We start from the raw sequence: 12166 nt of genomic DNA on the forward strand, positions 1-12166 counted from the left end.
ATAAAGATTAAGTACATGTAAGTTGCTTAGAAAAATGCACACATTAAGTGTTCAATAAATATCACCCATTATTGCTTATTCCTTTTCTGAATTTTTATTTTTGATTTTTACTATTTGTCTTTATTTCTATTTCTCTGGATATGCTTTCTCAGTCTCTCTCAGTGGAATAATTTTCCTAAACTTTACATTTTGAAACTCAGTCCTCACACAGTTTCCATCTCTCTATCCTCTTTTTCAACATGTTCTCATTCCATGACTTTAAAAATCATGTGTATGTTAGTGATTCACAAGTTTATAGCTCTTATTGTAATCTCTCCCCTGAATATCAACTTATATACATAATTTACTAGTTGATATCCTGACTTAAATATCTTTTGGGCAGCTCATACTTAATGGCCCAAAGCAAACTTCCCGTGATTATCTCCAACCCTTTATAACCTAGTTTAAGCCACCACCATTTTATACTTGGACTATCATAGTACTAGTTTCTTTCTCCCTTCTCTTACCCTTGCCTCTTTACAGTCTATTCTTTTTTTTAATATACTTTATTTTTTAGAGTAGTTTTAGGTTTACTATCATATAGTGATATAGTAGATCATTCAGTGATCACAATCATCTGTTGAACATTTAAGTCTGATCACATCACTTTGCTCAAAGCCCTCTGATCTCATTCCCATGTTGAAGCTCTTGAGTTTCCCATTTCATTCAGCACAAAATCTCAAGTTCATCTGACGAAGGGTCAGAGAATTTTTTTTCAAGGGCCAGAGAACAAATATTTCAGGCTTTGCAGGCGAAACAGATTTTGTTGCAACTATCTAAACTAATATACCCAACAGAAATTATTATATTTTATGAAACATGCATGAAATTTGTAAAAAATATTTGCTTTGGTTTATGACATAATATTTTTATAGTAGTTTCATAAATATTTACTGAATAAAAAGATAACATCCAGAATTATACATTTTTTTAAAAAGATTATGGCAAGGACATTAAACTATAGGTTAAAGAATTTCTTCTGTAAAACATGTCAAACAACTGACAGTAGACTTACTTTAGATTATTGATTCTAATTTCTGCACTTTCAGTAAGTTTCTTCGTTTCTTCTTTCCACCTATTGGCTGCCTTCTGTTGAGTTGCTAGGAGATGCCTCAGTTCAACAATGGAATTTCTATTACTGTCTTCCATCTCTCTCAATTGCACTTCAAACCCATGTTCCTTTATTGAAAATTCATGTTCCATTGTACTGATCTAAAGAATAAAATGAAAACGTATTTTCTTTTTCTTTTCTTATAGGTGCTATACAGATCAATGATATATACAAAAGGAATCATTCATTGTGTTGTCTGAGGGACAAAAATGTTTGGATGAGAAAACTATGTAAGAAATCAAGTTTGGTCAGGTGCGGTGGCTCAAGCCTGTAATCCCAGCACTTTGGGAGGCCAAGGTGGGCAGATCACGAGGTCAGGAGTTTTGAGACCAGCCTGATCAACATGGTGAAACCCCATCTCTACTAAAAATACAAAAATGAGCTGGGTGTGGTGGCATGCGCCTGTAATCCCAGCTACTCGGGAGGCTGAGGCAGGTGAATCGCTTGAACCCAGGAGGTGGGGGTTGCAGTGAGCTGAGATCGCACCACTGCACTCCAGCCTGGGTGACAGAGTAAGACTCTGCCTCAAAAAAAAAAGAAAGAAAAAAAGAAATTAAGTTTACAATTGGTTTTCATCACAAATGAAAACTTATAATGTTATGTCAGTAAAACTAGAATTATGATGAACTATATTTTTTTCAACACTTTCCCTAACACCTTAAAATGCAAGTAAAAGAAAAGTCTATTTATTATAACATAACACTTCTCTCTTTATTTACTCTGATTTCTGTTGCCAGAATCTAAGGAAAGTGTCGATGCTGTTGGTATCTGAGTTAAGTATTTACTCAAAACACTTTTGACTTACATACCAAATTTGAAACTCTTTCAAAGGACTTTGTAAAGTCAAAGATAATTATATACAGGAATTTCTTTACCACTTCAGCTGCAGTATTAGTGAATGATTAATGAATGAATTATTTTTCAGGAGAAAGAGACAATATAAATAATGATTTTGAAAATCTCTTATGAAAATGTCTTTAGTACACTTCTAAGAATTTATGTCATTATAGTAAAAGCACTTTAATTGCAGAATGAACTTGTAAGTAAATACTCTTTGGATACACTAGAAGCTTTCTCTGCTTGGGTTCAGGGAGAAAATTAAGCCCTAATGCTTTAAGGCATCCAATGTATATAATGACTTGCCTTCTTTCATATGTGTCTAGAATGTAACTACCTAAGTACCATTTTTGGGGAAACTGAGAAAAAAGTTACTGAAATATTTTTCTATGTTTTGTGGTTAGATGAAAAACACTTGTGGAAAAAGGCAGCAAGGTGATCTGACTTCCTTATTGTACTCTCAGGCCATCTATATTTTGCTATACTAAAGAAGTATAAAGAACACCTATCTTGTGACACTTTTAATTGCTTTACAAATGGCCACAGCTGGCTAGACTTCTAGTAATTCATTAAATATGGTTACTTTCAAATTCAAAAAACAATGAGATCAACTTCAGTGTGTTAAAAAACACAAAACAAGGCCCAACAACAACGAAATTCTTGGCTCATTGGAACAAACTGCAAACATCCTGTCCTTGCCACCCCTGCTAAATGCAAAATGCTTCCTAAAACTCTTCAACTTGCTTTCTCAAATAGTACACATGCAGAAATTGAAGACTTTATAAATACAGACACTGGAAAAACAATCTTGGATGTGTTAGTTTTATGTTGTATTACTGCTATGCAAGCCTCCTGAGGCCCCTTGACCCCTGCTGCTATCTTAATAATTTATGAATTATTAGATTCTGCAAATTTAGATTGCCTGCCCTTTCTCCTTCCCTGCCTTAATCTTCATCTCCTCTGGAGAAGACATGTTGGTCTGACATCTCAGGTGGAAAACAAAAAGTACAGCCCCTGTGAGTGTCTGTCTCTCTCTTATGAACACATGTTAAAAACTGATCTATGGGCCAGGTGCGGTGGCTCATGCCTGTAATCCCAGCACTTTGGGAAGCTGAGGCAGGCAGATTACTTGAGGTCAGGAGTTCGAAACCAGCCTGGCCAACATGGTGAAACTCCATCTTTACTAAAAACACAAAAATTAGCCAGGCGAGGTGGCGGGTGCCTGTAATCCCAGCTACTCAGGAGGGTGAGGCAGAAAAATCGCTTGAACCTGGGAGGTGGCAGTGGCAGTGAGCCAAGATCGCGCCATTGCACTCTAGCCTAGGCAACAGAGCTTCTCAAAGAAACAACAAAAACAACAAACCATATATGCACACAAAACTGATCTATGCATTTGTACAGTTTTAGAACTTGGCTGCCTAGTTAACTCCCCATTTTCACTTGGAAAATCTACTTATAGTTTCACAAGCTTTGCTTTAAGACCCTTTATGATAACCTGGTCCCTGCTTACTTTTAGAAGCTTGTGTTGTGCCACACTATTCCCTTCCCTTTCTTTTATTTCCACTATAATGCCTTTTTATTCTTTGGTTCTTTTCACATGCTGGTTTTTTTTGCCTGAAATAATCTCTTTCTGCTTACCTATTTCAACTTCTGGAACATAGTACGGTTGTCAAAACATATTTGCAGATTGAATGGTGGCTTTTTGATGTCAAAATTCAGTCTCTAACAACCTCCATAGCCTTTAGTAGATACAATTCGAATTACTACCTAAATTGGACAGGTCTGTGGTAATGCTGACAGGCTAAGGGCCACAACAACTGATCTCCGATTACAAAAATTCTATTAATGATAAAATTCAGAATGTTGGATGGGAAAAATGGTTTTATGGTCTCTCTTCTTTCTTCCTTTACAGAGAAATATCCACACAAGTAGATAACTGAGTTGCTGGAGACGACTCCATTTCTTAATTTTAGATGGTTATGAGGGGGAATTTAGACCATAAAGAAATGGAGAGCCCTGGCAAAAGGAGTGGTTAGAAAAGGAGAAAGTGAGGGCTGAAATCAATGCAGTGGCATTAAGATCAAATGAGAACTTCATATGATAAATTGTTAAGGTTTGTAGCCAACTGACCTCCCAATATCTCACTGTCTTTATCTTTTTGGCTTCTTTCAGTTTATCTACTGAAGATCATACTCTTTTGTAAGGGGGAGAAAAACAGCAAGGTGTAGGTGCACCAGGTTCCTATTTTGTCAAAGAAAGAATCAGTTACAAAGCAATTTATCTGACAGCCTTCCTCCTCCATAAGACAGAATTATAGCTAGTTAGTTAAGAGGTTCGACTCTTTATCAATGGCTATTCTCTTAAGCGAGATACAGATTTGGTGACATATGTGGGGTAGATAAACTTTCTATCACTCTTTTGTTGTCCATACCATCAGTTACTATCCTGAAATGTTAAAGACGAATCGAGTGGAGTACTAGATAGGAAAAATTCATTGATTCCATCCCCACTCATTATAAAAAAAAGAAAACAAAACAAACATATATTGTAAAATTATGGAAAATAACAAAGCATTAAAGTGAAATGTTAAAGACGGATCAAGTGGAGTACTAGATAAGGAAAATTCATTGATTCCATCCCCACCCATGATTAAAAAAAAGAAAACAAAACAAATATATATTATAAAATTACGGAAGATACAAAGCCTTAAAAAGACAAATATAAGGTCCCTCTATTCCCAAAACTCAGATAATCCCTTCTAACTTCTACATAATTGTTTTAATTTATGAATTCTAAAATTGTTATTACAGTATGTAAAGGATTACTACCTGTATGTGTGTATACATATATCTTTTTTAATCATAGGGTGTATCAATATAAATGCATTATAAATTATTTGGAAATATAGTTTTTAATGACAATACAGTATTTTATTAAAAACATATACACTATATGTCAAAAATATATACATGTACACACACAGGTAGTAATCCTTTATACACTATAGTAACAATTTTAAAATTCATAAATAAAAGCAATTATGTAGAAATTAGAAATATTATCTGAGTTTTGGGAGTAGAGGGACTTTATATTTGTCTTTTTAATGTTTTGTATGTTCCATAATTTTACTATACATATAGATGTAACATAATTATTTACTTCTAGATATTTAGGTTGTTTCTGATTTCTTATAAATAATGCTGCAATGAACTTATTTATGAAATATTTTACTTTCTTATGACTGAATTTTAGACTCTAAAGTAAGTATGTACCATTTAATACTTTTAGCTGCACGTTCACTCAGAGATACTTAGCAATTAATTAATGGTGAGTTTAAACTGCTTACTGCCTACTGTTTTTTTTTCTTAGATTGCAGATTCTGTTCAACTCTCAAATGATTTTTTATTCGGTTACAAATATTTTTCTCTTATATTTTTAAAAGCTCCTTAGGTAAAAGCATGGGAAAACCCGCCCCCATGATTCAATTACCTCCCACTGGGTCCCTCCCATGACACGCTGGGATTATGGAACTACAATTCAAGATGAGATTTGGGTAGGAAGACGGCCAAACCATATCAGGATGTATGTATGTTTGGCTTTAAAAGATACTGCTACATTCCCAGCAGTATCTATCAAAATTCTAATTGCTTTATATTCTTAAAAATACTTGATATTTTTAGTCTTTTTAATTTTAGCCATTCTGGTGGTGTGAAGTGTTATTTTGTAGTTTTAATTTAAATTCTCCTGAAAAATAATGAAGTTGAACATATTTGCCTATATGCTATTTTATGAAGTGCCTACTTAAGTCTTTTGTCCTTTTCTGGAAATGGAGTATCTATTTTTTTCCTTATTAGCTATTAGCTGTTTTTTCCTTATTAATATTTTTCTTATTAATTGGTAAGAGTTTTTATATTTTGGATATGAGTTCTCTTTTTGGTCATAGGTACTACAAATATTTTCTCCCACTTTTCCCTTTCTTAATGGTGTCTTTTGGTGACTAAAAATATCTTAATTTTAGTGAAATCCAATTCAGCTTGGATTTTTCACTATGATTAGTGTTTTTTTGTACTCTGTTTAAGAAGTATTTCCAACCCAAAGGCATGAAGATTTTCTCCTAGAAACTATCATTTCACATTTCACATTTAGGTCTACAAGGCAGCTCCAACTAATTTGCATATATGCTGTGATATAGGAGTTAAGTTTTATTTTTAAAATATGGATCTGACTGATCTAGCACCATTTGTGAAGACAGTTTTCCCCCCACTGAACTGCAATGGTGCCTTTGTTATAAATCAAGTGATTATGATAAATGAGTTTGTTTCTAGACTCAATTTTTTGCCATTGATCAAGTTGATTATTCTTATGTTGATAACATATTGTCTAAATTATTTTAGCTTTTTATCAAGTCTTGATATCTGGTGGTATGGGTCCTCTCCTTGTTCTTCAAAGAACTCCCATAGTCTAAAGCTAAAAGTACAAACTTCTTTGTAAATAAGACTCTTTTTCATTTCAGAGTTCAAGGCTTTACAAATAACTAGGGAATTTCATACCTGCAATAAATTTATGTTGACATGAATTAGGTTGGAATATGACTTAGGAGTCCTTGCAGCAATAAAAACCAAAATAAAACAGTGACATGACCCCTTCATATTCTTACTATGAAAATGGAAGATGTAGATATTTATCATAAAAAGTTAGTGCCACTTTTTACAAAAGTCTCATGACATGGGGAAAGGTAAGCAAGATGTTGATGAAGATTCTTATGTTTCTTGAAAGTCCCTTAAAAAGAGGATCATCTTCCTATTACCAAACCATATAAGCATCAAAGGAGAAGGAAATAAGAGAGAAAAGAAAGGGAATTTGTTTTAGATGACATTTTTGCCTCTTGCCTTCTTCCTGCCATGGAATTTTCAGACTAGCTATGAATGGTTCTCAGAGCCTACTGCTTTAACATCCTCCATACAGTTAGTTTTAGAGAAGTTCAACTTTTCAAAGGCTACTATGGAGAGAGAAGAGAGGAAGGCAGTCTGTAAAGTTATCTAATCTATGGTTTTGCTAGTGCTGCTTAAATTGCTTTGGCAGGAATATCAATATATTTCGTGGTTGGAAAAGAATTTTTTTGTGTGTAGCAAAGGCAATCATTTTCAAGTATGCCTGCCAAGTTCTACAACACAGAAATGATTGGTTAACACTCTGAATTATGATTTAGTGCTATCTGATGAGAAGGCAAAAAAAAAGGGGGGGGCCTTAAAGATGTTTTGCTAGGTCTCTCTAAATATTCTGTATACTTTGATTTTCATAAGTACACATTTAACTCTAGTCTTGAAAATACCTTTACTTTGGCTTTTTTTTGAGCCTCCAGGGCAATCTTCCTTAAACTCTCAGTCTCTTTCCGTAACTGTTTATTTTCTTGCTGAAGTTTTAGCCTTTGTTCACTGACAAGCCCACAGTTCTCTCTCTCAGACTCCAATACATTTTGAAGTTTCTGAATCATTTCTTGGTAACGTGATATTTCTTCTGAGGAGCTGATTAAAAAACGAAATGAAAAGAATCCTTAAACTTAATGATCTATAGTAGAAGATAAAAGTCTGTCTACACATTTTATCACATGGACTTTTGTTTGCTTTATTCTGAGCCATTTCTTTCCACTTTAGACTGAAACTATATGGTTTCAAAATGTTATGTTATACCAGGCAAATACATTCAACTTAAATATATTCAAATCTTAACTAAGAACGGATGAATTGAACTGTTAGCACTTATCTAGAAAATCAATGTGAGACTTCTTTCAAATTTGTACTAACATGAAGAATCATTGTGTATGGAGAACTTCAAGGGAATGAACTGAAGGAACAAAAAAAGGATGAAGCGGATAATAACCAAAACTCCTTTACTTAATCAATAAACTCCATGGACTAACACAACAGCTGACTATATTACTAAATTATAAAATCTACTTTTATATTTTCCCATTATATGTTTTAGAAATACTTTTTATAAACTTCTAGTTCTGTAAACTTCTTGTTTTATAATAGGTTAAACAGATTATATTTCCTGAACTGTCTCAACAATGGACCACTGATCACTGGGTGAGACAATCTCTATACATTAATGTTGTTTCAAATCAATATACTGCTAATTTTTATTCCTATCTTTTTAAACTTCCATCTTTTCAATAACAGATAAGCACTGTGAACATTCCCTGGTTAATAGGTTTCACAGGGAATTGTATGGAAATGCTACTAATATTGTGAAAGTTTACGAAAACTACTAGTTAAAAGTATTTTGCAAGCAGAAAAATTCTTAAAATAAAGAAGCAACTTTCACATGGTGGCAGTTTTATCACCATGAACCACTCCTTGATGGTCCTATTTTGGCATTCTGACCTGCCCATATCTGCCAGTGCTTTGGGTGAACAGTTAGTGACTGATTTTCTTTGATCTCTACCTCTGCCTTTCTAGATCTTTGCTTCCCCAGCAACTCCCACATTCTTGTAAATTGTTTCCTACATTAAATCCTTTATTCCCACAAAACTCATAGTCTTTTTTTCTGTCTAAACCTAGGCTGATAAAGTTCCTAAGAAAATGACATATCTAGGCAATGATAATAAAAGGATGCTAACATCAGAAGATGCTGAGATCAGAAACAACCATAGATTGTGAGCCTCCTAATAGAAGTCTACAATATCATCATCTATGAAGAATTCTTCCAAAAACAACAACAACAACAAAAAAAGAAAGCTAGACCAGATCAAGCCTCTGGGTCTAATCACTGGTTTTTAGGAACTACATGAGACAGAGTAAATAGCATCAATATACAGGCATGTAGTGGAGGAAACTCTACATTACTAAGAACTCAGTTTTTAAAACAAATTATTCACAACAAAAAAAAAATACAGAAAAGGGGACTCCCAGAGATTAAACGAGATGCAAGACTACAGCACTCAAAGAATTCCTGAAATTAGAAATGGACAAGAGAACTCACACTCAAGAGAAAACCTTTAAATGAAGTGACTAAGAAAAAAATTCATCAAATATACCTTAAAGCACATATGAAAACTTAGGAGAAAAACTCTTTGTATGTGGATAATGTGGGAAAGCCTTCATTAATTCCTCCTGTCTTGATGAACTTGTAAGAATTGATACTGAGGAGAAGAACTCTGCTTATAAAAAGAATGCATGGGAGCCTTTAGTCATTTCTCATTTCCTTAATGAAGGAAAAGAACTCATATTGGAAAGAAGCCCCGTAAATCTAAAGAAGATGGGCTAATCCTTATTCTTCACTCAACCTTCAAAATTTATCCTGGAGAGAAGCTTTTTGAAAGTAAGGAACATGGGAAGGTCTTTTACCCAGTCCTCGCACCTTATTCTATGTTTACACCCTTTAGGAAATATGTGAGAGTTCACCCTGGATAATAGCTTTATGAATATAAGGAACATAAAGAAGACTTCGATATCTCCTTTTACTGTACACACGCAAAATACTCATAATGCAGAGACACCATGTGAATTAAAACAAATTCAGGAATGCTTTTATTCAATACTCCTCCCTTAATAGACATATGGATATACATATTGGAGAGAAACCCCGTGAATGTATGGTATTGGGAAAAGCCTTCATGTGTGATACTTCTCTTAGTACATACAAGATTTATGCTGGAATAAACCAGCTCCTCCTGCAGGTTTGACCTGGAAGTAACCAAATGAGCAGATTATCTGAATAGGTTATTGAAAATTACACATATATTTATTAAACACATTTGCAAGATCTCTTATTAAAAAAATCTTTGTTAAGTAACTTAGTATTTATTTAAAAAACATATTTTGAAAACATATAGAGATTGAGATTTCAGGCAATTCAAATGAGAAAATTTTGTTACATTAGGTAATACCGTCGGGGTAGGGAGGTATAAAAATAAAATGGATATGTCAAATTATGACTTTATCACTTTTATAGATAATAAAATATACAAGATGGATCATTATAGGATATTCACTATAACAAGAAATATACTAAGTATAGGTAGTATAAAAGAATATAAGCAAGCTACTATAATAGCTGCACATTGGTACAAGGACAACAATATTATAAACATCCTATTTAACTGCCAGAAAGGATACGTTTAAAAGAAAATGGTATGCTACTGTTAAATCTCTTCTTCCTGCAGAAATTTGTTTTCAGAAATAATCTTGAATAAAATTATATTTGGTCCTAATTTTTTTTTCAACATAAGATATATTGTAAGTCCTACCAAAAAAAAAAAAAAAAAGGTAGAGAATCTGTCAAAAATTGTGTGAATTCTGAAGATGTTATCACAGAAAATCCAAAAGAAAAACTTACTCAATTTCAAGTTGTTTTATTCTATTTTCTGCTCTCGTAAGTCTTAGCTGAAGATCATCTTTTGAACGCTCTGAAACCAGGAATCTTTGGTGCATTTCTTCCAGTTTTCTGGAATCACTCTCATTTCCTCTGCCTTCACGGTAAATCTGCAGAAAATGCTTATTAGGTATATAATATTACAGAAGAAACTGTCTTAATAAACAGTTTAGAAACAGAAATCAATGGAAGAAACAAAAAGCCATGATCATGTGTTCATTTGTTCCGACTGTAACATATGAAACATATCAATGACTAAATCTGGTTCTGTCATATTTACAAAATAAAATGCTAAAAACTGATACATAAAACAATTGTTTTGAGACCATGCTGGGCAACATAGCAAGACTCTATCATCTAAAAAAAGTATTAAAAAATTAGCTGGGCATGGTGGCTCACACCTGCAGTCCCAGCTATTAGGGTGGCTCAGGTAGGAGGATCCTTGAGCCCAGATCGAGGCTGCAGTGAGCCATGATCATGTCCACTGTACTCTAGTCTGGGCAATAGGGCAAGACCTTGTCTCTTAAAAAATAGAGTTTTTTTTTTTTTTTTGGAATTACTCATGCTCATGGTAAACTATGCAATAATACAAAAATGTAAAGCAGCTGAAGTAAAAATAAATGTCAACTTAGAGATAACCACTGGTGATTCTTTGATGAATACCGTTCAATACAATCCTCTTTTCCAATATTCAAAAATAAAGATACATGACATGGTGCAATAACTAGAACTCTCTGCAAGTGACTCCAGAATCTCACTCTGGGTTACCTGGACAATGATCTAGCTTGGATGGGGCTTCCCCCTTCCTCAGCAGTGGTGGTTGTACCCAAGCTCAGCTTTCCATGCAATGGGGCTCCCTCTTACAGCACAGGGTCTGTAACATCCTAAGAGATCCAAGGTCTCCAGGTGCTAAGCAGTTCACACGTTGAAGCAAATCCTGCACACAGCTATCCTCAAAATCCAGACTGCCTGGCCAAGTAACCTGTGTCTTCCCCACTAACAGGACTGCTCTGTCACTCTCTATAAAAACATGGAGTATCAGCACGTCAACATTCCGCTACTGGAATACAGATCTACCTGCAGACCCAGCAGTACTTTGACCTTAGAACACTGGTCTATGGAACAGTGGGAGAATAAGGCGCTGTGCTTTCCCTTTACCTGTTGTCTTTTGCCTTGTAAGTTTTACATTTCCCCAAAAGCCTTTTCCTTAACCTTTGCCATGTGATGTTAAAACATTCATCCCAAACCCTGACGTATAACAGGTGGCAATATAAATGGGAACTGATATGCAGATGGAAACTCAGAAGGGACCTATCTTGCAGGAGAGTGGTAACCATAAGTCCTACTTTGAACACATGTATGTTTCGTTTTTCACAAATGGAATTGTACATTATGTTTTGCTTTGTGTATTACTCTTCTACTGATGTCATAATTTTTTCATGTTCATAATAGATATAGACCATAATCTTTACGCTACATAGCTCTTCTTTGAAAATCAAACTCTGACTCTACCATTTACCACTTTTTACCATTGGGTAAGTTACTTAACCTCTCTATGAAAGTTCTTAATGCAGCACCTAAAACACAGTAAGTGCTCAATCAAAATTGACCTCCCTTTCTTTTCCCAAGGTACTTTAAAAGAGTAGGATATTACTGCTAATAAAAAAGTGTATGAAAGAGATGAAAATTTTAAACTATAGACTTCTCCCAATAGTTTTTCTGAAATATCACGGGGGTAAATATTCTTCCTAAGTGTGAAATTAAAATCTGTACTTCTAAAAGGTAAAAATCATAGCAATGCTA

The 12166-nt window shown here is 34.2% G+C and overlaps 1 protein-coding gene across 3 annotated transcripts in view; it reads right to left on the reverse strand.

Moving 5' to 3' along the window:
* The window catches only part of SCLT1 (sodium channel and clathrin linker 1), a 201833-nt gene that overhangs the window by 57917 nt on the left and 131750 nt on the right, over positions 1-12166 (reverse strand). For all 3 annotated transcript variants that reach the window (XM_032147212.2, XM_032147220.2, XM_058436757.1), the window contains 3 exons: positions 10328-10473; positions 7320-7512; positions 1055-1251 (listed from right to left, as the gene is read on the reverse strand). In XM_032147212.2, the coding sequence (XP_032003103.1) occupies positions 1055-1251; positions 7320-7512; positions 10328-10473 (536 nt within the window). The remainder of the gene's footprint in view (positions 1-1054; positions 1252-7319; positions 7513-10327; positions 10474-12166) is intronic.

The sequence above is a fragment of the Hylobates moloch genome, unplaced genomic scaffold (assembly GCF_009828535.3).
Source record: "Hylobates moloch isolate HMO894 unplaced genomic scaffold, HMol_V3 SCAFFOLD_3, whole genome shotgun sequence".
Classification (NCBI taxonomy): Eukaryota; Metazoa; Chordata; class Mammalia; order Primates; family Hylobatidae; genus Hylobates; species Hylobates moloch.